The 24,970-nt window shown below is 46.3% G+C and overlaps 1 protein-coding gene across 3 annotated transcripts in view; it reads left to right on the forward strand.

The window, feature by feature from the left end:
• STAT1 (signal transducer and activator of transcription 1) overlaps nucleotides 1-24,016 on the forward strand; it is a 41,472-nt gene extending 17,456 nt beyond the window's left edge. The window contains exons 11-25 of one of the 3 annotated variants that reach the window (XM_021710523.1): nucleotides 2,133-2,192; nucleotides 4,713-4,742; nucleotides 4,838-4,931; nucleotides 6,119-6,160; nucleotides 7,583-7,666; nucleotides 8,249-8,347; nucleotides 9,608-9,743; nucleotides 12,653-12,702; nucleotides 13,418-13,512; nucleotides 14,343-14,488; nucleotides 15,983-16,168; nucleotides 17,501-17,576; nucleotides 18,021-18,098; nucleotides 18,444-18,537; nucleotides 22,574-24,016. In XM_021710523.1, the coding sequence (XP_021566198.1) occupies nucleotides 2,133-2,192; nucleotides 4,713-4,742; nucleotides 4,838-4,931; nucleotides 6,119-6,160; nucleotides 7,583-7,666; nucleotides 8,249-8,347; nucleotides 9,608-9,743; nucleotides 12,653-12,702; nucleotides 13,418-13,512; nucleotides 14,343-14,488; nucleotides 15,983-16,168; nucleotides 17,501-17,576; nucleotides 18,021-18,098; nucleotides 18,444-18,537; nucleotides 22,574-22,588 (1,285 nt within the window). In that variant the 3' untranslated portion in view covers nucleotides 22,589-24,016. Of the gene's footprint in view, nucleotides 1-2,132; nucleotides 2,193-4,712; nucleotides 4,743-4,837; nucleotides 4,932-6,118; nucleotides 6,161-7,582; nucleotides 7,667-8,248; nucleotides 8,348-9,607; nucleotides 9,744-12,652; nucleotides 12,703-13,417; nucleotides 13,513-14,342; nucleotides 14,489-15,982; nucleotides 16,169-17,500; nucleotides 18,114-18,443; nucleotides 18,538-22,573 lie in introns of those variants that run through there. The other 2 variants (XM_021710524.1, XM_021710525.1) reach the window with 2 other exon arrangements.
• The last annotated feature ends 954 nt before the right edge of the window (nucleotides 24,017-24,970 follow it).

Here is a 24,970-nt window from a genome sequence, read left to right on the forward strand (position 1 = left end):
AATATCTGTGAACCACCACAGCACACAGCCTCGTGTTTGTCCTCCCAGAGTGTTGTCCATGTCTGTACAAACATATAAAAACGTGTGTGTGTGTATATATTTCATACATGGACACACACAAATATGATATTCCATATTTAAAAAACTAGTATTCTGCTCTATGGATTGTTCTGTAGCCTGTTTTCCTCCTGGTAATAACTGTAGAAATGTTTCTGAGAACACATAGCTTTCCTTTCTCTGGCTGAGTGGCTGCATTCTTTCAACCTTTCTCTCATGATAGGCAACTAGATTCTAGGCTGGGTTGGGCTAAGCTTCAGAACAGGCCCTGGTTCTTTTTATGGGCTGCGGCTGATGTCAGTCTGCAAGTACCTTCACTGGCTGGTGGTGTTACAGGCCACACTCAAGCCTTCATGGAATTCTGGTGCTCGCAGCTGGTAGGGATTGTACAACTCTGGTTCCATCTGCCAGCTCCACCAAATGGAGCAGGGTGAGACTGAGACCTCCATCACCCCAGGCCCAGGTGCCATTGCCTCTTGCCTGGGTTTCTATCAGCTAATTCACCGGTCTTCTGCATCTGTTTTAATTATTCCCACTAGAGGCAAAAGGAACTTTATAAAAATCTAAGAGTCTGATTCCTTCTCTGACCTGAGTAAACCCTTCTTTAATTATAAGTACCCTTTATTTCTCCTTTGTAGTGCTTAGAATTAAATGATTAGGTGTATGTAATTATGTATCCCCCAAAACCCATTCTTGTCACTCATTCCACCTGTCAACATTATCAGAAATTTCAACTTTTTTTTTGGTTAAAATCTTGTCCCTAGAATGTGCTTGTTACTATTCACAGGTGATCACAGCAGAAGACTATAAGATGGACCAGTGGTTCCCTAGCAGAGGGCAGTGTCCAAAACAAAAAGATAGAAGCTCAATATCTCAATATGTTGTTATGGACAAGAAACACTGGAAACTATGGGACACTACTAGGTAGGGCAGTCTTAAAAAGAAGCCTTGGTCAGGAGGAGGAGGGGCAGATCAAGAGGAGAACAAGAAACTTCAAAGATAACATTTACGTGCCTTGCTATTCAACTCCCTTACTGACAATGCTTCCCAAACCAGAAGCATTCAAATCATATGAGGTTCCTGTTAGAAGTGTAACTTACAATTTAGTAGATCTGGGAAGGAGTTTGAGATTTTGCCCTCCTTGTAAGTTTCCAGGTCTTGTTGTTGCCACTGGCACACAGACGACACAATGTTAAGTGCCAAGAACCACACTTTTAAGTTCCCAGAGCCTCTCTGCCAAGGGGGCAGAGACATGCCATCTCCTACTCTACTTCCCTCCTCACTACCCTGTGTGGTTATAGATGTAACCCTCATTTTTCTGATTCTGGATGGATAGTTTTATTTTCTCTCAACAAAACAAATATTAGATTAAAAAATTTAGTAAAGAGTAATCATTGTATTTTTTTCACCCATACTAATTGGCCCAAAGTAGAAATTTTGGTAAAACCCAATGTTGGTGACGTTGTGTAGGGACTCTGTTTCCCTCACTGATTTTTGGGGGGAATGTCAAGTCAGTTCATAGCCTGTCAGAGCTGAAAGTGACAACTTTGCCTCAGCAATTCCACAGCTAAGAATTTATTCCACAAATACACTTTTAAAAACTCTAAGTAGACATACAAGAGTATCTGTCAGTTTTTTTCTTTCTTTCTTTTTTTTTTTGAATTGGAGTCTCACTCTGTTGCCCAGGCTGGAGTGCAGTGGCATGTTCACAGCCACTGCAGCCTTGACCTGCTGGGTTCAGGCAATCTTTCTGCCTCAGCCTTTCAAGTAGCTGGAACTACAGGCATGTGCTACCACGCCCAGCTTATTTTTTGATTTGGTGTAGAGATCAAGTTTCACCAAGTTGCCCAGACTGGTCTCGACTCCTGAGTTCAGGCAGTCATCTCACCTTGGCCTCCCAAAGTGCTGGGATTACAGACTTGAGCCACCGTGCCTGGTCAAGTGTCAGTTTCTTATCTGTAATAACCAAAAACTAGAGAATGAGTTGTTTACCTAAGTGTTCGTAGACTGGGAATTGGCATAATACGTACATTGTAAGAGGTCATTTTTTAAAGTAATGACTTTTTTCTTTCCAGATTGTTGGTGAAATTGCAAGAGCTGAATTACAACCTGAAAGTCAAAGTCTTATTTGATAAGTAAGATATCTTTGATATTGTCTAAGATACATGAACTATGGAAATGCTGCTTTTGTTCCCTAAACATGGCTTCCTCCAGTAAACGAGCCTATCCACCAGTGTGGTTCAAGGGTCTGCAGTTGAGGAAGTTTGCCTCCCTGGGGACCAGGCTGAGCCAAGGGTGCTGTTACTGCTACAGGGGGTGGGGCATGGGGAGAAGTGGGCGCTCCTGGTCAGATCCCCAGGAGCTGTCCCAGGTGACCCCCACAGATCTAAACTGATAGCTCCCTTTCTGGACGTTGGACCTCCCCCAGAGCTGGGTCAATGTACTGTGCCTTTTTAGGCCATTGATGAACAAAAGAGAACACGTTTTGTGCACACAAGCATATCACCAGCAGGCCCTGAAACGGCTGGATTGGCACACCACCTCTCATCCTGGGCCAACCACAAGACTGAGCATCCAGGCTGCCATGATTCTGTGGACTTGGCGGGGGGGTCGTTTCTGGAGCGAGGTCAGCAGCATCTTAGGGAGCCTGGTGCAGCCTGCTGGATTCACCCTTGTCTCTTCTGGGCAGTGGGGACCAGGCGTAAGCAGCATCTCTCGTGGGGGTTCACACGAAACAGCCCCCTCCTGTTTTGCCCTTAGACACTAGACCTAGACTAGCACTGACCTGCCTTATTTGATGAGTAAAATATAGTTGATATTAAGAAGCGAGATGACCTCCCACCCTGGATATAGTTCATACTTTTGTTGGCTTGTGTCACATACTGGTATAGCCAGTTTCAAAACTGATTTCTGATCATTCAAGTCATTTTCCTCGGACTCTTTGTTTCTTCCACTCCTGTAAGAATGTTCATCCTTGTAGCATAGCCTGTGACTGTGTTTGTCTCCTTGCCATCATCTTTGGCTTCTCTCTGCATAACAAACCACCCTGAAAACTTAGTGGTGCATACACAAAAGCATTATTTCTCATATTCTGTGGGTTGTAGGTGCTTCTTCTGGTCCAGGCTAGCCTGATTGGAGCCAGGTGATCTAGTAAGGCCTCATTATATGTCTGGGGTCTCAGTTGGGACAACTGGATCTACCTTCATGGGTCCTCAAGAGGACAGGCTGGACTTTCCACCCAGTGGCAGTGTTCCAAGCAAACAGGGCTCTGAAAGCTAGCCTGAGAATCTGGATAGCATTACTCCCATCCATCCTGTTGGTAAAAGCAAGTCAAGGCCAGCAGAGATTCAGAGGACAGAGAAACACATTCTAGTTCTTGGAAGAAGGAACCACAGGGACCTTGTGGCCATCACAGCCTGCCACCCTCTGCTTTAGCTTCATCCCTCTGCAGCTGGTTCAGGTGCCATTGTCATTTCTGCCCCCTTAGCTCTGACTTGTCTTCTTGGCTGTGACAAGTCAGCTTTGCACCACACTGTACCTTTTATTTTTTGATTTTGATTTTGATTTCTTTTGAGTCAGGGTCTCACTCTGTCACCCAGGCAGGAGCACAGTGGCACAATCACGGCTCCCTGCAGCCTTGACCTCTTAGGCTCAGACAATCCTCCTGCCTCAGCCTCTCAAGTAGCTGGGACTACAAGCACACTAAGTTTTTTGTTTTATTGTAGAGATGAGGTCTCGCCATCTTGCCCAGGCTGGTCTTGAACTCCTGTACTCAAGCAATCTTCCTTTCTCCCAAAGTGCTGGGATGACAGACATGAGTCACTGTGTCGGGCCTTCCTTTTATTTTTAATTCTTTTTTTCCCCCCAAATGGGAGAAATAGATCTTTCACATAGTTAATGTTGATTACCATTCACAAGGACTCTGGCCTTCGAGATAGCGGGGAGCTGACTCACCTAGTCGAGCGAGCTCACAGTTTCTCATCCACTCCTGCTCCAGGCGCAGATGCGTTGTTTGGCCAGAATGTGACAGAGCAGTCCCTGGCTTTGTGTAAGGTGTGAGGTCTTCCAAGACTTCAACCTCAGACTGAAAGCCTAAACTTGCTGTTCTCCCTCCCCAGAGGACTGACACTTCTGGCACTTTCACAAGAGCATTAAAGAGAATGGAGAATAAAAAATCAGGGCTAGGTGGTCACACTGGCCTCCCATGGGCTGTGTGGCAGCTGGGCAGGTGGCATCCCTAGGGCCTGGCACGGGGCCTTGCACAAAGTAAGTAGTTGCTTAGTAAACAGCAATGATGGTAGCTTATGTGTATTAAGGGGTACTGGTGCTTTTTACCCATCGACTAATTACCTGGTGCTGTTGGCAAGTTGTACAGGAGCGGTGTGGAGGCCCAGGCTGCTTGCTGGCCGAGGTCACTGAGTAAAACTTGGCAGAGCTCATTTGGGTGGCTTGAGGAAGGGAGAGAGTGGAAGAGCAGCAAACCCACAGGAGTCAACTTATTTCATTTTACTTTATTTTTGAGCCACTGTGCCTGGCCTAGATTTATTTATTTATTTATTTATCTTTTACTTACACATGTACTTCTATATTTTAAGGCTAGCTTCAAACTTTAAGTTCACAGAGATGATTATGTGTATCTATTTCTTCTTTTGCAGAGATGTGAATGAGAGAAATACAGTGAAAGGGTAGGTGACATCCTTTGCACTACGTTCTGCTCGCCTTTTTGTTCATGTGTTGCATAGACCAAAGCCTGTTGAACATTTCCGCCCTGTGTTTTTAGGTTTCGAAAGTTTAACATTCTGGGCACGCACACAAAGGTGATGAACATGGAGGAATCTACCAACGGAAGTCTGGCGGCTGAATTTCGCCACCTGGTAGGGACACCAGCTTTCCACTCTCTATGCCCTTTCTGGTTTGTCAGGAATCTTGACAGTAGAGTGGCCTTTTGTGGTATTTGGTGATGTGGTGGTGCCTCCAGACTTTCTTTGTTTTGTGGCTGATGGCTTCTTGTTACCGGCACCTGGGCATCTTGGTTCCTCCTCCACATCCCAGAACCATTCCATTTTCTGCCAGCCTCTCTCCCAGAAGCACCTTTTGGGCTGCTTCAGTCTCAGAAAAAATATTTCCTGAACCTGTGTGCACTAGGCCAGCTTCCAGGACTGCCTGAATGGTCCTGGTGGCCCTCACAGGAGGCGCACATGGTTTCTCAGAGCTTGCATGCCCTGCCCATGCCTTCTCCCGTCCCCCAGTGTGGCCGTGGCCCCCGGATTTCCTCCTTGGCCCCTCTGCATGCTCCTTCCCGGTGGTCTTCCCCCCATCCCTACCCCACAGCAGCCTGGCCCTACCGCCTTGTCTCCAGGGATATGGAGTCTCTGCCACTGGGCAGGGTGTTCTAAGTGGGCAGCACCTTCTTTCTTCCTCTGTGAACATGGGGCGGCCAGAGGCCCCGAGGTTCCATGGGTGTCAAGCCCAGAGCTCTCCCTGGCCCAGATCCTGCAGGAGGTTAGAGGCACACATTTTTCTTGTGACCATTTCATGAGCCAACAAACTGATGTACCCTGTTCAGGAGCTTCCGCCCAGCGGGAGTTGAGGATGTCAGGGCTGCCCTCAGGCCCCAGGTGGCCACCTTGGAACTTCAGGGATTGAAGTACCCCAGGACAAGTGAGCCTGGAGTTGCCGGGCCAAGCCTGCAAGACTCCCTGAGGGAAGGATGAGGGAGGGGGCGCTGTCCCCTGGGGCTGAAACAGCTTATGAAGGTGCATAGGAGTCTGTCAGGGGAAGTTGGCCACAGGATGGGAGTGGGGTACAGTTCCCAGGACCCCTGCAGACCCCATGGTGTCCATATCCTGTAGGCCACCAAGGAGAGGAGCTTCTGCTCATAGACCCAGGCAGGGGCCCTCTCATCTCGTTCTGCGTCCTAAAGATAATGTCAGCCTGTCGTCCCCTGGGCCCAGCTGCTATAGCCCATGGGAGGCCATGGGTCTCATTTGTAAATAAAGACCGCAACATTGACAGTAAACATGACTTTTTCACTAAGATGCTTTTTTTTGTTGTTTTACAGCAACTGAAAGAGCAGAAGAATGCCGGCACCAGAACTAACGAGGTGAGTGTGTCTGCGTGGTGGGTGGGCCCTTACCCTGGAGCTATGTCTGTAGAGCAGGGCAGTGACCTTAGTGGCTGGGAATACCACGCAGAGGGGTCAGACCCACAGGGTAGGGCACCAAAGGACTTGGCCCTCAGGTTATCTGTGATAACAGTAAAAGCACTGCATTTGCACCTATGGCAAATGATTTTGCAGACAGGCTTATGGACAGTGCGGGGGTTGGCTGTGCTGGGCTTTGTCCCCTGTACATCTGACAGGGAAAGAGGCAAAGTTCCAGGAAGTTCACAGGACTTCGCTAAGGGAGCTCAGAGAGTTACTGTCAGAACTGGATTGAGAGGCTATGTTCTGCCTGAACTGTGTATTGGGGGCCACTTCTGCCCTGACACCTGCCAGAAGCATCCTCTATTAGTTTCCTTCTTCAGTGTGGGAGTTATGTTTGTGATGTGTTCACAAGGAAGTTGTGGGTAGAGGATGGAATTTCTTTGGTTCTGAACATTTTGTCCTGTGCGTACACCGCACACAGTCCTGTACCAGCAGGGGCACGGGAACAGGGACAAACTATGGCCTGGGCTGTGCAAAGATGCCTCCTCACCCTGCTTTGCATCTGGAAAATCTTTGTGACTCCTCAGGTCCAGCAGCTGTATCTCCCTAATTCTTTTCTTTCTAGAGACAGCTGTCACCCACCCACACTGTCACCCACCTGGAGTGTGGTGACGCAATCACAGCTCACTGCAGCCTCAGCCTCCTGGGCTCAAGTGATCCTCCCACCTCTGCCTCCTGAGTAGCTGGGAGTACAGGTGTGCACCACCATGCCTGGCTAATTTTTAAGGTTTTTAGAGACAGGGTCTTGCTGTGTTGCCCAGGCTGGTCTTGAACTCCTGGACTCAAGCAATCGTCCTGCCTTAGACTTTCAAAGTGCTGGGATTACAGGCATGAGCCACTGCGCCTGGCCCACCTCCCTAATTCTAAGTTGTTGTGACACTCACATAAGATGGTGTGTCTGAAGACACTTGTCAACCATACATTTCTGTTCAAACCAAGGCACTTTATTACCCAACAAGTTTATGTAAACCAGCCCTTCCAGTAGCTAATCACACCTGAGACACTTGTACTTTACACTACTCTGTCTATGGGAGGTGTGCAGCTGCACCAGGTGGGCCATGGATAGGCAGAAGGACCTGAGGGTTGGAAAGCCTTAGGTCATGAATAAAGCCCTTGGAAGCTGCTGTTTCTCCATTGTCAAAGCCACTAGAAATCGATGCTGTTTTCCTGTTGCTGTTTCTTTGAATGTATAACCTTTGCATAACTTCAGACCTCTTATCTCTGGGGGTACACGAGAAACTTGCCATGATTAGATCTGAGATAGAAGATTGAATATTAGTGAATAAATTGTCTTTTTTCCCCCCACTTTTCTCTTTTTAGGGTCCTCTCATTGTCACTGAAGAGCTCCACTCCCTGAGTTTTGAAACCCAGTTATGCCAGCCTGGTTTGGTAATTGACCTCGAGGTGAGACTTCTGTGTTCCTAAGGTGAAAGACCTTATTTACTTTTATTTTTAGCTTCTACATGTATTTTTATTCCCCAGTTTTTTTTAGAGGTATTTACCTAGTTGTTTTAAAAAGATGCTTTTGTCTTTGTTTTTTTAAGCTTACTATCTTACCTTAGTTTATGATCCAGAAAGCTAGAGAATCAAATTAACCTTCACTTTTTTTTAACTGTCAGAGTCTTCAAATTCTGTAAGCTAATTATTGCAGCTGAGATAGCTGATGTTAATTTTTTTATATTAAGCATTGGAACTTTTTTATTTTACATTTTATGTTTTCAATTTTGTGATCTACATTTTTTATGTTGTTTATCCCTTAATAAGTTATTATAGCTATTATTATTTTTAGGGGCTTATTTCTTAATTGAAAGATATGTCAAAGACATTAAACCATGGACAGAAGAACAGAACTTAACATTTCTCACTTTCATGTATAAGCTACAGGGAGATTTCCAAATAACCCCTGCTTATATTTGAGGCTGAGCAGTTGTCTGAAGGTGATATTTCTGCAAGTCGGGTGACTTCGAGGTCTTTGTCATCTTTCAGACGACCTCTCTGCCTATCGTGGTGATCTCCAACGTGAGCCAGCTCCCCAGTGGCTGGGCCTCCATCCTGTGGTACAACATGCTGGTGGCGGAACCCCGGGTATGGAAAATGCCCTTGCTTGCGTCCCAGGGGCTAGCCAGAAGCCCCAAGCATAGTAGCCCTAGTGACCAGATGTTGAGGAAGACATGGCAGAACTCTTGTGGGGTTGCTGAGGACCTTGAGTAGTTCTGGAAAGTGAAGCATGTGGGTGTGTGTTTAAAATGGGAATTCTATTTTCCTCTCATGTGAACAAGTTCAGGGAGTTGCTGGCTTCATGTAACTTGTATTATGGATGAGGCCCTTTATTGTCCTTCTTTTTAAAAAATGGGTACATCTACTAAACAGGCATGTTTCCCTCATAGAGCGTGAATACTAACCATGGGTGAGCTGCAATTGATTCTCCTTATTCGAAGTACTTCTGTTCTTTAAAGGGACCTGGAACACTTAATTAGCACATACAGAATCACTGCTCCTAGAGGAAGTACGTGGTTAGATTCCTTCAAGCCTCTGGTCACAACGTTTTTGTCTACCCATCAATATATAACCTTGTTGTGTGCGTTTCTGTTGAAAGACACCTTATCTAATTAATATTGCACTTACAGCCAGTAGCACTGTCGCTCAGGCCTGAGTGAAACTTCTCCCACACATGTCTTTTTTTCCATAAGACATCATATCCCAGACTTTGGGTGCTTAGGAACAGTCGACAGCATGGCAGTACCTTACTTGGGTGCATTTTAAACAACGAAATCACCAAAACAGTCACACAAATGCAAAAAACATGGCACTGAGAAGACTTCAAGGCTGGGTGCAGTGGCTCACACCTGTAATCCCAGTACTTTGGGAGGCCAAGACAGGAGGATCACTTGAGACCAGGAATTTGTGACCAGCCTGGGCAACATAGCAAGACCCAGTCTCTATAATAAAAATACATATTTTTTAAAAGTCTTCAAAAAGAATACTTGTTTTCAGTATGAGAGCTAAATCAAGAGGCCAGAGTGGCATTTCATTTGGTCTCAGTTGGGAACCTAAGTGTTGAATGACTCAAATTCTTTGCCACTGTGTGCATATGTATGTATTCAAATGACTGCAATGGTGCCAAGAGTGTTGATTTTGGAGTTACAAGTAAATTTTAGTGAGTAGTTGAATTTACCAATGGAAATCTATAGATGATGAGAATTGAGTGTTTCTCCTCCTCTGCTGTGGAAACATCAGCGTATCAAATAAACTAGAGCAGAACTTTAGGAAGGACCCAGGTTTTTGTGCCTTGCTTGTGACTGGGGCTTTTCAGTAATCCTCGACTGTTGGGTGTTTTCTCTCTAGAATCTGTCCTTCTTCCTGAATCCACCATGTGCACGATGGTCTCAACTCTCAGAGGTGCTGAGTTGGCAGTTTTCTTCTGTCACCAAAAGAGGTCTCAACGTCGACCAGCTGAACATGTTGGGAGAGAAGCTTCTTGGTATGAGCATATTAACTTTTTATGCATATAAAAATTAAAATTCAGGGCCAGTCATGGTGGCTCATGCCTGTAATCCCAGTGCTTTGGGAGGAATAGGTGGGAGGATCACTTGAGCGTGGGAGTTCAAGACCAAGCTGGGCAACACAGTGAGAACCTGTCCCTAAAAAAGTAGAAAGTAAGAAATTTGTCGAGCATGGTGGTTTGTGCCTATAGTCCTAGCTATTTGGGAGGCTGAGGCAAGAGGATCACTTGAGGCTAGGAGTTCAAAACCAGCCTGACCAACATAGCTTGACCCTGCCTCTTAAAAATAATTGAAATTCGTAAAACTGTCTCTACTTCCTCTTTTCCTCCTCTTTGCAGTCTATTTTGTTGAAGGTAGAAGAGTGTTGGCTTTGCAAGCCGCGGATTATTATAGCTAAGAGAACCATATATTACCTTGGAAAGAAATACAAACCTGATTTTTTTAATACATATATATATATATAGATTTTTTTTTTTTTTTTTTGAGTTGAAGTCTCACTCTGTCACCCAGGCTGGAGTGCAGTGATACAGTCATAATTCACCACAGCCTTGACATCCTAGGCTCAACTGATTCTTCTATCTCAGCCTCCTGAGTAGCTGGGACTACAGGTGTGTGCCACCATGCCCAGCTAATCTTTTTATTTTCTGTAGAGATGAGGTCTTGCTATGTTGTCCAAGTTGGTCTTAAATTCCTGGTCTCAAGTGGTCCGCTTGCCTCAGCCTCTCTAAGTGTTGATTACAGGCATAACCACTGTGCCCGACCTGATAAAAGATTTAAACGAATCCTTTTCTTGTTGCCTCCTATTGCCATTTCTGAGAAAGTTTTTTTAATTATGTAAAATATAAAATGAGAAAGAAATTTAAGAGAAAATATAAGATAAGAATGGTGTCGTCTTATGAACCTTGGGGAGAAAACATCCCAAGAATGAGGTCCTAGGCCTGCCCCCCCCACAGCATAAACCCAAGGCTTATGCCTCAGGCGACCTGGTGGTAGGAGACATAGTCCACACGAGAGGATGCACCTTTTCATCTGCAGTTTTGCCTGATGGGCAAAGTCTAGACCATGGTAGATAATCCCCTCTCAGGGGATGTATTTCTCTCCTACACGAAACAAATCCAAGATCCACTAGTCTCCAGGTCAGATCCTTCAACAAGCGGCAGTATGTGAACTATTTCTTTAAAAGTCCATGGATTTGCTACATGAGTAAATTGTGTGCAGATGAGGATTGGCCTTCTAGTGAGCCAGCCCTCAAACCACCCCGCACTTCTAGGGGGAAGAATCTCAGTATTTTCATCAAGGAAAGGGTCCTAGGAAGAAAAAAAATCCACGAACATCTTTGATCCAAGTTTGCTATCTGCAGCAGAACTGCATATCTGCAAACACCCAGAGGCTCCCCCCAACCCAGTGGCTCTCAGCAGGGCTGCTACTTGGCTGTGCCGCTGTTGCAGTGGGGATCTTGTGCTGCTGAATAAAAAATACAAAATTACCGGCACTGTGGCTCACACCTGCAATCCCAGCACTTTGGGAGGTGGAGGCAAGAGAATTGCCTGAGCCTAGGTGTTTGAGACTAGCCTGGACAACTTGGCGAGACCTCGTCTCTACAATAAGTTTAAAAAATTAGCCTAGTGTGGTGGCTCGTGCTTGTAATTCCAGCTACTTGGAAGGCTGAGGCAGAAGGATCACCTGAGCCCAGCAGGTCAAGGCTGCGGTGACCGTGAGTGTGCCACTGCACTCCAACCTGGGCAACAGAGTGAGAATCCGACTAAAAAAATTTTTTTAAGTATAAGATCACCACATCCCACATCCTCTTGGGACAAGAGTTAAGGAGGAGACCTTCCCGGCCTACAATGGTTCTCTTGTGGTTCTTATTGAAGAGAGATGATGGACTTGTGATTACCTCTTGCAGCCCAGAAGGCTGTAATTTATGTACCTAGTAATGCCTGGGCTCTTCCTGTTACTTCTCCCCCTGGGCTTTTGGGGTGCCTCAGCCTCGGAGTCCACGTCCTGTCTGGAAGGGCCTGAGGGAAGTGAATTGCTCCTGTTTAAAATAAACTTGTAAAGTCAGGCATCAGGTGAGTGGCTCTCTAGGGGTGATCTTGGGCTTAGGTTGAACTTTGGACCATTTTCTATAGGGTCCTTGGGAGAGGGGCTTTCCTGAGCAGGAGAGGGAGGCAATGGAGAGTAATGTTGGATGCGGAGAATTTTAGGTTACACAGGCAGAGTTGCGGGACAGGGGTATGAGAGGGATGTCCTCTCCTTGGAGGAGAGGGTAGGGGGATGGTGGGGCTTTGTGCCATTTCCACTTTCCCTAAAACACCCATGTCATGGGTCTGGTCAACTGCCATCCATTCCTTCCTTCATTAAAATCAAACTGACACAATTTTTTTTTTTTTTTTTTTTTTTGAGTCTGGGTCTTGCTCTGTTGTCCAGGCTAGAGTGCAGTGGCACAATCATGGCTCACCACAACTTTGACCTCCTGGGCTCAGATGATCCTCCTGCCTCAGCCTCCCTAATGGCTGAGACTACAGGTGTGCACCACCATGCCTGGCAAATTTTTTGCGGAGATGAGGTCTTGTTATGTTGCTCAGACTGGTTTCGCACTCCTGGACTCAAGCAATTCCCCTGCCTCAGCCTCCCAAAGTGATGGGATTACAGGTGTGAGTCACCATGCCCAACCTGACTCTCACATTTAGACTTTTCATTCTGTCCTTTTACACACATAGAATAATTGTTCCATTACTTTAACATGAGGGTATCTGAAAGTATCAGCTATGTGCCTATGACCTTCCTTTGGTGAATGTTAGCCCTTTTTCTTAAGAGCAAATACAAATGTCAAAGCTTCAGTGTTGAGTCTATTTGCCAGAAACCATTGTTTTCCCTTGTTCAGGTCCTAACGCCGGCCCCGAGGGTCTCATCCCGTGGACGAGGTTCTGTAAGGTGGGTGCTGCCTGGGTCTCACCCTCTCTGCATCCTCCTCTCTTTTCTCTCGCTATAGTTACTTCCCCGTTTGCTTGTCTTGGCTTGTTCCTCCCTGACCAGGCTAACTCTTGGGCAAGTTGTTTGCTTTTCCTCAGGCAGGAGGTTGGTCTCCAGGCAGAGTATGCCAGGAAGCACCTGCCTGGGTGATAACATTCTTTCCCATCTGAGTGAGCATTCTGCTGACTTGCACCGGTCCTTCCTGGCAGCCTTGTGGCCTGATTTGTGTGAAATGTGCACTTTGGGCCGGGCAGCACGGCCTGGCCACTGGGCAAGTCCCACAGAGCCTGCTCCAGCACGGGGACCTGTTGGAGGGAGCATTGTGACCCTGCTGGGGTCACCAGTCAGTCAGTTGGCCCTCCCGGGTCTTGCTAGTGCAAGGGCCTTAAAGTCTCCATGACTCACCCTGGAGCCCATCTTCTGGCTGGTTCGCTGCTGTTTGGAGCCAGCCCAGCTGGGAAATGGACCACTCCATCCCAATGCGATCAGAAGGGAGGAAACCACGACAGTTCCACATGGGGGTGGCGGGGACAGGGATGCTGCTGCTCTGGACAGGAGAGCTCTGTCTTTGGCAGCTGGGGAGTCTTTACAGGTTAAGATCGGGTGGTGGGAGGGGATTTTTAAGTCTCCATGTTAGATCTGTTTGTTCCTAATGTATGTATTTGTACACGTTCAGGAAAACATCAATGATAAAAACTTTCCCTTCTGGCTTTGGATTGAAAGCATCCTAGAGCTCATTAAGAAGCACCTGCTCTCCCTCTGGAATGATGGGTAAGGGTCACTGGTGGAAGTGTTTTTGAAACATGTTTTTAGCACACACTTGCTTGTTGCAAGGCCTGAGCCTGGCTTCATTATTGGACAGGATGTGTGTAACTGTCACAGAAGTGCGTGTTGACAGGCCCTCTCTTCAGGGCGTCAGGGGAGTGGGACCTCATGAGATTAAACTTATACTTTTTTAGTATAAGTATGTGTATTTGCAAAACTGAATTAAGAAAAAACTCTCTGAGTGCCATTCCTTCATTCAACACAAAATTCTTTAGCACCTGTTACATTGTCCCTGGAAGAAAAAAAAAAAAGGCCCTGAGCTCACTAAATTCGTTCTATCTGACTTATTCTCAGGATCTGCTGAGATTTCAACAAAAGCTTTAATTGGATCAGAAGTGCTAGAAAATGAAAACAGATTGTCTGAATCTTTCTCTCCAGTACAGAAGATGTGTAAATTCAGACACTGTCATGGCCTTTAAAATAATCAAGCGTCCTACTGACACTAGGTCCATGTATTTGTTTTCAACTTTAGAATAGACATGTATAAGTGAAATGCTTCCTAAGTGTCAGTTAAATAGATTTTCAAATAGCCTACCGTTGGGTACGGTGGCTCATGCCTGTAATCCCTGCACTTTGGGAGGCCAAGATGGGAAGATCGTTTGAGGCCAGGAGTTTAAGACCAGCCTGGGCAACACAGACCCCATCTATTTTGAAACATTAAATGAAATCGCCCGCCTGTTTGGATCGCAGGCTCTCTGGTGACGCCCAGTCACCCTGCAAGCTCACCCGAACGTCAGAATGCTGGGCGACTCGCCCGTCTCTCTCTTCCGGTGCAGGTGCATCATGGGCTTCATCAGCAAGGAGCGGGAGCGCGCGCTGCTCAAGGACCAGCAGCCGGGGACCTTCCTGCTGCGCTTCAGCGAGAGCAGCCGGGAGGGGGCCATCACGTTCACGTGGGTGGAGCACTCGCAGAACGGAGGCGGTGAGTGGGCCCGGGCCACGGGCTGCGCACTCGCCCCCAGGCCTGACCGGCGTGCTGCGTGGCTGTGATCGCCGCCTGCCCACAACTCGCTTGGGATGTGACGCGGCCGGTCCTCTACTTGCCCCGTGTAGGCCCCGGCTAGGATTTAATAACCTGCCCTGAGCACTTGCACCCACGGCCTGGAACCTGTGGTGGAAATGATGGCGGAGTGTCTCTCTTTCGTCCAGGGTGTTATCTGTAGATCAGGGATGTGAGTCAGTGTCCTCCACAGCCTGATCCTGGAGGAGTCACATTTCCTGCAGGTGCAGGGAATGCTGACAGCCCAGACTTTGAGAGAAGCCTCCTGCGCCATCATGGGCAGCAAGGTGGGGCAGTTGTGTTGAGGGCCACCTTCCTCGCCTTCACCAGGAGAGCTCTGCATCCATCTGGGTCATGGACCAGATGAGTCCATGGCTGAGAGACTCCAAAAACTCGCAACAGGGCAGGGCTCTGGGGATGAGGCTGAGCAGTGCAGATGAACAAATGATAAAGTCAGACTGATTACTTTTCACTAGAGTTGGCACTGTTTGAAGGTCCGGAGAAAAAACTGCTTTGTTCCTGTGATGTTTACGCTTTCTATAGGTCGATGGCAAAAAGGTGGAATTCTTTTCTGGCCCTATTGAGTTGTGCTCCTGAAGGAAATGCGGGAGGGCTGGAATTCCAGCTTGGTGAGGGCCTGCCCTTCCTCGGCCCTGGTAGTGCCCTTTCCAAGTCGGCTGAGGGATGGAGCTGGCAGTCCCAGCAGAGACGAGGGAGGCCTCAGCGGCCAGGTGCGGTGAGCAGGGCCACACCAGGTGCAGGTCTAGGGACCTAGCGTGGCCTTGCAGTCCCAAGCTGCAGCCTTGGGAATGTGTGTGCTCACAAGAGGACTCTGGATCACGTAGGACTAGAGACCCAAGTTAGGTCTGGGAACAGGGAGAATTAAACTGTGATTTATTACATCAAGGGTCAGAGGAAAATTAGGGCCTTTTTTTGATTTCAAAAGTTGTTTTCTGTATATCATTATTATTTAATTTAAGAGTTATGTATTTCAACATGAAAAGAAAAGCAAACAGAAAGGAAGCTTATCTTTAGTAACTTAATCTATGGCTCAGGACAAGATGACCCAGTTAGTAATTAGTTGTTTATCTGCCTGAAAACAGTGTATCATTATAGAAGCTGGCTTTTAAAAGTTTCTAACAAACCTGTTTTGGCCAGATTCATAGTTCTAAGCAAATAATGACAAATGCAACTTTACTGAGAATCATAGTTGCCTTTATTTTTCCTTTTTTAAAGACAGGATTATAATTTATTTAGAAATAAAGAAGACATGTTATAGGTTACATTATAACTCCTAGATTGTGATGAGTTCTTACCAAATTCACCCCCATCCATCACCTCTGCAGGGTTTTGTTTCTCTGTTCTCTGTTGTTTGGGGGTATTCTGTGGGGTTTACTCAGCTTTTCTCTTTTTCAGAACTTGAATTCCATTCTGTGGAACCCTACACAAAGAAAGAACTTTCTGCTGTGACGTTCCCTGACATCATTCGCAATTACAAAGTCATGGCTGCTGAGAATATTCCAGAAAATCCCCTGAAGTATCTGTATCCAAATATTGACAAAGACCATGCCTTTGGGAAATACTACTCCAGGCCAAAGGAAGGTCAGTGGGGACAGCAGGCGGTCACTGGTCATTGCCCTGGTGAAACCAGCACAGTGCATCCTTCCTAGTGGTGGAATGGTTTTTTTCAGAGTTTTTTAATACAGACTGGCCCTTGTCTCCCTGTAAGAGGAGGGTGCCAGCACAACTCCATCTATGCTGTGTCATTAACCTACCACTTTCTTTTGAGCTGGTAAAAGCAGGCTTTTGAAAGATGGTATGGGCTGGGCATAGTGGCTCATGCCTATAATTCTAGCACTTTGGGAGGCTGAGGTGGGAGAATTGCTTGAACCCAGGAATTCAAGACCAGCCTAGGCAACATAGCAAAACCCTGCCTTTACAAAAAACTTAAAAATTTGCCAGACGTGGTGGTGTGTGCCTGTAGTCCCAGCTCCTCGGGAAGCTGAGGCAGGAGGGTCGCCTGAGCACAGGAGTTGGAGGCTGTGGTGAACCATGATTGTTCCACTGCACTCCAGCCTGGTGGCAAAGGAAGACTCGACTTGAAGAAAAAAAAAAAAGATTATATAAACTCAGCATAGTTGAAATGTAATGCAATATTTGGTTTGGTATAGCTAGTAGGAAATGAATGGATAATTTCTTATTTTAGTGATGTTGGAAAAGTCCATTTCTGGTCTTATGTATTTGTTATATGATCACTTTTTTCATATGAAAAGGGTGAAAGGTAGGAACCGTGGCTCACTGATTTATGGCATCGTGCATGTGTTAAGATTGAAGAAAGTGAGGCCTGGCAGAAGGGAATTGGTTCATTCAGGGCAACCCAATTCGTTACTAGGTTCTATTTTTATTAGCTGTTATTGAGAGGAGGTCTCATCTCAGAACGCAGGTCCTCCTTCTCAGTCGTCACTGAATTGCATTGGAGAAGGTTTGGACTAGACCCTGTTAGGTTTGGAACACACCCACAAAGCAAACTGGTTTTCAGAATCAGAAATTTCAGTCTTAGGATAATTACTTTGGAATGAAGATGCCCCCAGCCTGCCTTGACAGCTGTGCGTATGCATCAGCCAGGCTAATGCCGCCAAACTAGATTGAACTTTGTGTATTTTGGGCTCCAACTTCTTGCGGGATTTAAGGCCTTGGAGAGAGAAGTCTCCCAGGTAGAGTCCTGCTGAAATCTCCTCCCCTTTTTTTTCTAGCTGCGTCTGCATTCCCGCAAGAATTTCAGGTGACCTAGAGAGGGAAGTCATAGCCCCTTAAAGTTACAGGATGCTAAGCTGTCAAGAAAAATAGTAGGATTTTGATTCTTCCCCAAAATTGATCGTTCTATTTTTGTGTAATTTCTGCTAATGGAAAGTGTGCTCGTGTGCTTGCTTCTAGCACCAGAACCAATGGAACTCGATGGCCCTAAAGGAACTGGCTATATCAAGACTGAGTTGATTTCTGTGTCTGAAGTGTAAGTGAACACAGAGGAGGAAAGTGACATGTTCAGAACCTCGTGCCAGCCTTGCTCCTGGCTGGGCCTGTTGAAGACGCTTGTGTTTTCCTTTCTGTTATCATTGCTGTCACCACCACAGTTGGACTTGTTGGAAAGATCCCAATTAGTGGTCCCCATGTTCCTGCCTTAAAAAACAAAACAAAACCAAAAAACCCCCAAAAAGCCAAAGCCAAAATTGAGTTGTATTTAAGGTAAAGAAGTTCTCCCCAAACGGATACTTTGAAAAAGTATAAATAAAATGAGCAAAAATTGATGAGAGTGGGAAAGCAGTTCTTTTCAGCCTAGAAAAGGCCAAAGTCATGATTGAGATACACTGTCTCCACTTGCTTTTGTTCTGTTGTTTCATTTTACAAAAGGTAGAAAACATTTTGGAAAAGTCTTTGTCAGTTATTTGGCCCACAGCACTGCTGGGGTGGATGGATGTAGCCTTCATGTAAAAACCCTCTGCGGAGCAGCTTTAATCTGCATACAGAGCTCAAGGTAGGGACGAGGGACTCCCCAGACCTTCCTTGGCGCTCTTCTGTTGAGGGCGAGCCAGAGGCCTTGTCGCCTGGGGTGACTCACCAACATGTCCACACAGAGGTTTCCCCGGGCAGAAGGGCTTGGGTTCCAGTCCAGCTGTTGCCCACTCGCTTCTCTGGAGTCTGATTGTTTCCCAGGGGGCCGGGCTGGGGCCAGGAACCTCCCGTGTATTTTGCAAGTATATGCACTCACCCGAAGTGAACATCTAGAGTGATGATCTGGTGGCAGGAAGCCGTGGAGGTGTGTGTCGTCACTGTCATCTCACAGATGTTGACACTCCTCTTTCTTCTCTCCCTGTTGCAGACACCCCTCTAGACTCCAGACCACGGACAACCTGCTCCCCATGTCTCCCGAGGAGTTTGATGAAGTGTCTCGGATAGTTGGATTCGACAGCATGGTGAGTGGGATATCCCTGGGGAGGGAGCCCCAGGTGGAGCCCAACGCAGGGGCGTTCTAAGTGAGTATGACAAGTAGGAATGTTGCATCAGCAGGATTCTTATTCCTGGCATTCAGCGCCTTCCGAAAGCTAAGTGACATTTCAAATATTTAAAAGTTCTCTCTTTGCCCTTCAAAGTTGACCATGTAGAAATTTCATAGTTAAGGAACTAAGCTTTCTCTGGTAAGAACATGTTTCCCTCTGGCCTGTGATTTCATCACTGTGTCTAGTGAGGGAGTATTCTTCTTAGGAAGGGAGGGCTAAGCCGCGGTAGTTAGAATAATTAGAGAGAATTACACTTAGCCAGCAGCAATGAAACAACCTCACCTGCTTCATATTTGAGAGCTACTTTGTCCCACTGGCTCCTGGGGCATTGACAGGCATGTCAAGGGTAAAAGGTTCAAGGAGTGAAACAGTTAATGAATCTCACGATAAGAGCATGATTGGCCACTGAAGAGAGCATCTTCCTTCGGGAAAATGTTTTTCAGTACATCAAATAGGATTGTTTACCTTTCAGCCTGAAATCCTTCCTCCTGAAGATTTTCTTGGTTGGCTGGAGTTTTGCTGAGGCAGTTTAATTTTAAGCTGTTTTCCACATGATGCTATTCCAGTTCATTTTTTAAAATTTGTCTAATGCTTTAAAAGATACCCTCTCTGAGTCATTTCTGGCCTTCCTTCATCACCATGTACCTGGTGCCTGGCAGAGTATGTGCTCAGCAGTGAGAGAAGAAACTGGTGGGGAGAATGAGGGAAGGGAGCGTGTGACTCTCAGACACGCAGGGAACCGGGCATGTGGCCTCTGTCGTGCCTGCCCGATTGAGGCTTCTTGTGTGTGACTCTTTCTTTGTCCCTTTTCTTCACCCTAAGAAGCACGGGCTAATGTCTTTCGGGACGGTGTCTTCCTACACCTTCCTGAGTGTTGAGGATGAGAAGGGTCATTTAGAAAAAGGGTGGCTCACCAGGTAGCTTAGGCCTGTAATCCCAGCACTTGGATAGACCCAGGTCAGAGAAGTAGTTGAGGCAAGGAGTTCAACACAGTGAGACCCCATCTCTAAAAATAAATGTAAAAACTAGCCAGATGTGGCGCATGCCTGGAATCCCAGCTACTCAGGAGAGTGAGTCAGGAGGATCGTTTAAGCCCAGGAGTCTGAGGCTGCAGTGAGCTAGGATGGTGCCACTGCACTCCAGCCTAGATGAGAGAATGAGACCCTGTCTCGAAAAGAAAAGTCCTTAGCTAGTGTGGCCTCAAAGTAGCTCCATTCCTCTTGGCAAGTGTAAAATGAGCCTTTTCTGCGAGGAAGGGAGCATTCTGTGAGGCTGAGGCTGCAGCTCCCAGCACCACTATAACGTGCTTTATAGGCCAGCATGGAAGTGAAGAAGGGGAGATCCTATTCGGAAGTGAGTTTTATCAATGGAATGGAAACCTGGGTCATCTGCTTTCCATGTGTCTTGTTGTTCCTGAGCATGTTGCATCATTATCACCATCGCCACCCTTAGTAGGTGACATGTATTAAGCACTTACTATGTGCCGTGCACTTCACAGGTAGTGACTCGTTCAGGGCTCATGTCAACCTTTTGGGCCATTGTCATTCCCATTTAGATAGATGTGGGAACAGCTCCTCATCCCCTATCCCCGCCCTATGTAACTTGACTAAGACCGAGCAGTTAGTCGGAATCTTGGAATCCACCTAGTGAGGCTCTGGAGTGCATGCTCTTGTCCAGTGTCCTAAGATGCCTCCCACAGAAAGATCCTGCACCCTAAATAAGCTGTTCACACAGGACTGTGTTTTAATTGTTATGAGGACAAAGGCGGTGTGGTCTTTGGGTGAGAGGCCTATGTGTGTTTAGGACTTGGCAGTCAGCGTTCCAGCTCTGTCATCACTGTGACTCCCATGACCTTGAGAAGGGAGATGGGTTAGTTCCCTCTCTCTGTTCAGGTGCTAGGCCTGCCCTCTGTGTGCTCTCAGAATGACCCTAGTAGAGCATTTTAAATGCTCATAGTAAATGGCAGGAAATGGTTCTGTGGTCTTGGAATGCCTCAACAGCCATTCCATCCCATTGCAGATAATTTCATTCATTTCATTTGTAGAATAAAATAAGTGTATTTCACACACACACACACACACACACACACACACACACACGTCTCCATATGAACCCACAGAAAACCTAACGAGCTAAAAGAGGCAGTGATGTAGACATGGCCTCGTTAGACAAAATAAGAGTTGGATTAGCCTCTAAGTTGGGTCAGCACCTCCACAGCTTGCTCTGTCCTCACCCTTGGCCATGGCTCCATTCAGCAGCCACTCATGGAAATAAGGCAGACGTTCTGAAATAAAGAACCACTCTCAAAGTGGGTTCGTTCTCCCCAAGACTGAGGCTGCAGCTCTGAGTGAGGTGACATTGGAGGTGCAGCCTTGGGAGCAAGAGGACCACAGGCTCCTGATGAGACAGTCCAGAGAGCCAGTGCATGGCGTTTTCTGTAGCATGACTTGGGTATTTGTTCAGTGTGCATTTCCTGCAGTCAGCTTTTTCTCTGAGACTGTAATAGACCAGTCGGCTCGCTTAGAGCCTTTGGCCAAAGCTCATAATAACAGGAATATTAATTGTCTGCTATTTGCCGTTTGCTATACTGGATAGTTTGCATATTCTCTCTAACTTAATCCTTTCAACAAGCCTAGGTACTGTTAGCCTCCTTTTGATGGATGAGGACTGTGAGAGACAGAGACTGAAGTTAAGAGAGGTGAAATCAATCACATGCCATGGGGACACAGTGACAGAATCTGCATCCAGGCTTTCTGCTTCCTTCCTCTCTCTCTCTCTCTCTCTCTCTCTCTCTCTCTCTCTCCCCCCATCTATATTATTGATATTGTCTATCTAATTATCTATCTATCCATCCATCCCTCCATCATCCATCTTACCATCTGTCATCCATCATCTATCCATCCAACCATCATCTCTCTATCTTCTGTCATCTATGTGTCTTTATCTGTCAACCTAAATCTATCTATCTAATCTATCCTCCCCTCCCTCTCTTCACCCTCAAAGGCCACCACCTGTACACATGTGCACTATCAGCCAGGCACGGGAGTAAAACCTTCACTGTGCTTTTCAATCCAAAAAAACTTTTCTCAGTGCTGACTACTACACGCTATTGAATGCTTGGGATTAAAACAACCTTCTCAAGTGGACTTCCTGTCTAGTGCCATCTGTCTTGGCACTACTGTTATCTGGGCAGGAGAGTTCTTTGCTGTGGGCCTGTCCTGTGCTTTGTGAGGTGTTTAGAAGCATCCCTGACCTTTCCCAAATGGATATGGTGGCACATACACCCCCACACCTACTCATGACCATCAGATATGTCTTCAGACATTGCTGGGGGCAGAATTATTCCCAACTGAGAGCATCTAGTCTAATGGCAGAGCCCAGGGTGGAAGCCAGACAGGAAGTCAGAAACAGCTTGAGTTCTTTGGAGGAGCAATCTAATGGCCACGGTTGTCCTGGTCGAGGCAGCTGGGCAGAAGGCACTGGTGGTAGGGAGGGGCTCTTAGTAGTTCTGCTTCTCTAGCCTGTCCCTAAAACACATTTATTTACCCTCTGAGGAAACTTGGAGGGAGATTTCTCCCTTTCCCTCCCTCCTCCCTCCCTCTGGCTAGAGCTCAGCATTGTCTCGTTCTTGTTTTCATGAGCAGATTTGCCACGTTGCTGTGTCCCCAGACTTGCATCACAGCAAAAAGCTTTATGCCATGTGGGTGGATTCACAGAATTAAGCCAGCAGGCAGCAGAGTAGTAATCCATCAGCTTAGGTGACATAAAGGGTCTCAATGAGTCCAGGATAATGGACGGGACATGCGGAAGGCCCCTAATGCCATGGCAGTTGTTTGCTTTTGGAAGTGTCTTCCTACTACTCCATTCTAGAATGCACAAGTAATGCTTAACGTACGAATCTGCATGTCACCAGACCAGCCTGAAAACGTATCCGCATTTTATCTTTTCACAGATGAATGCAGTGTAGAGCATGAAGGTTTCTTGTCTTCCCCGGGACTGTTTTCCTAACCATTTGTGACGCCCCTGCTCACATCCCTCACATCCCATGTTTCTAGGGGAATGCAAGAAAGGCCATCAAGTTTGCTGCCACCTGTTGATAGCAAGTGCATTTTTCTCTAACTCGGAAACACCTGTTAATCTGAAGGGCATCGTGCATCTTCTTGAAGGTAAAACTGAAAGGCATTCTCCTCAGTGTGGGATTTGCAAATGAAAAACATCCAGATGCCCCAAAGCTCCAGGACTAGAACGCAGGTCCCCAGGGAAAGGTGAGAAGTTTAGCAACATCATGCGAGTGCCGTGCACAAAGTCAGTGCCAATTGTTCTAGGCTGTTGGACAGATCAGATCAGCCCTTATTTAGGGAACTGCTTGATGTAGGACTGTTAAATTTCTATTCTGGAGAATTCTCTTATGTTCTCCCTGCTTTAAATGTGACTTGTGGCTGGAAGTTTTCCACTGGTTTACCTGTGATATCGTTCAAAGCCGTTTATATACAGTTATATCAACCCCTTATCAAAGGTAGCCATCTTGCATCCAGTAGGGTAAAAAAGTTGTGTATTTTATTACGTCTTCCACATCTGCCAATTTAAAACTATCTTTTGAGAGACTTTTAGCTTTCCTGTGTGTTACAGCTTAATGATACTGGCTGGTAGCAATAGAAAGATATCTATCCATTTTCCAAATTCACAAATAATGTTTTCTGTCTAAACTTCAATTCCAAAGCTAAAGACCACGTCTTGGTCACTCGTCCATAAAATTTTTGCAGTTCTCTCAAGGGAGTCAGGCTATTCACAACAACATGCTCAAGGCAAGTCCTCCTATTTCTTATTAAGTTGAAATTAATCACAGATGAATTAAACTCAGAAGTTTAATTCTGAGTTTAAACTCAGAAGTTTAATTCATGTTTCTTAAATGGGCTAGTTTGTCCTTATTGTTGTTAGCCAGTATTTAGTCTATTAGCCATTAAATTGGAGAAGGAATAGGAAAAGTAGTAACTGATAACCTGAATCATTAGCCAGAGAAAATGAGAATCAAGTTACTTCGAAACTCTCGTCCTGTGTAACTGTATTGAAAACTGTGGATGTTTCACTGATAAATGTGTTTCTCTGACAATTACATTTGCAAATGGTTCTCTTGCCTCTCCTGTGCTCTGTCCAATACTTTTTGGCATGGATGCTGTTTCTTGGAGTGTGCTGGATTTTACCTCATCCTTCGTTAGCATGGACACAAAACAGTGGGTAGGGGAGATGGGCTGAAGGTTCTTCTGAATAATTTCACAGACTGCTGTTCACGTGGCTGCATCGAGTCTCTGAGCAGTCTCTGCCACAGCTATGCTCTTCTGCAGATGCCATATTTTTCCTTGATAGGAATAAAGTTTTCCCAAAGTCTGTTTTAAAATTAAGGCTAAAGTATATGTATTGCATTAAACACAACACGCACACAGTGCTTTCCTGGCATTGCACACAAACCAAGGCCTCCTCTGTTTTTACGTTAAGATGGTATCAACCCAATTGAGTTTTGGTTGACTTTTAAAAATGGAAATAATCAAGAAACAAGAAGACAACATTGAAAAAAATGTTGCTTCTAAGTGCTGGGTGTTAACTGTTTGTTCTGTTTTTGCCCTGTGTGAGAATGACTTGGCATGGTGTCATCTGACTGCACCAGCCAAGAGACTTGACTTTTAAGAAATATCCAGTGTTAGTCTGGATATATTTAGTTATCATTTATTTTTATTTTTATTTTTTTTGAGTTGGAGTCTCACTCAGTCGCCCAGACTGGAGTGCAGTGGCCGCTCCCAGCCACGCAGCCTCGACCTGCCGGGCTCCGGCAATCCTTCCGCCTCAGCCTTCCAAGTAGCTGGAACTACAGGCGCGCGTTACCACGCCCTGCTAAAATTTTTTGATTTATTGTAGAGATGAGGTCTTGCCAAGTTGCCTAGGCAGGTCTCGAACCCGCAGGCTCAGGCAATTCACTCACGTCAGCCTCCCAAAGCGTGGGATTACTGACTGAGCTACCGAGCTCGGCCAGTTATCATTTAGTATAAAGATTGTAAAAGTGACTGGCATTGTGAAGTTAGTTCTGTTTTTCTCACATACATCAGTCCTTATTTTAAAATCAGATTATTGGCCGGGCTCGGTGGCTCAGCCTGTAATCCCAGCACTTTGGGAGGCCGAGGTGAGTGGATTGTTCAAGACCCGCCTGGACAACTTGACGAGAACACATCTCTACAATAAATCAAAAATCAGCCGGGCATGGTAGCGCACGCCTGTAGTTCCAGTACTCGGAAGTCTGAGGCGGAAGGATCGCCGGAGCCCGGCAGGTCGAGGCTGCGGTAGCCGGGAGCGGCCATTG

This window comes from Carlito syrichta, unplaced genomic scaffold (genome assembly GCF_000164805.1).
Source record: "Carlito syrichta isolate Samal-C Ts95f unplaced genomic scaffold, Tarsius_syrichta-2.0.1 Scaffold289386, whole genome shotgun sequence".
Taxonomy (NCBI): Eukaryota; Metazoa; Chordata; class Mammalia; order Primates; family Tarsiidae; genus Carlito; species Carlito syrichta.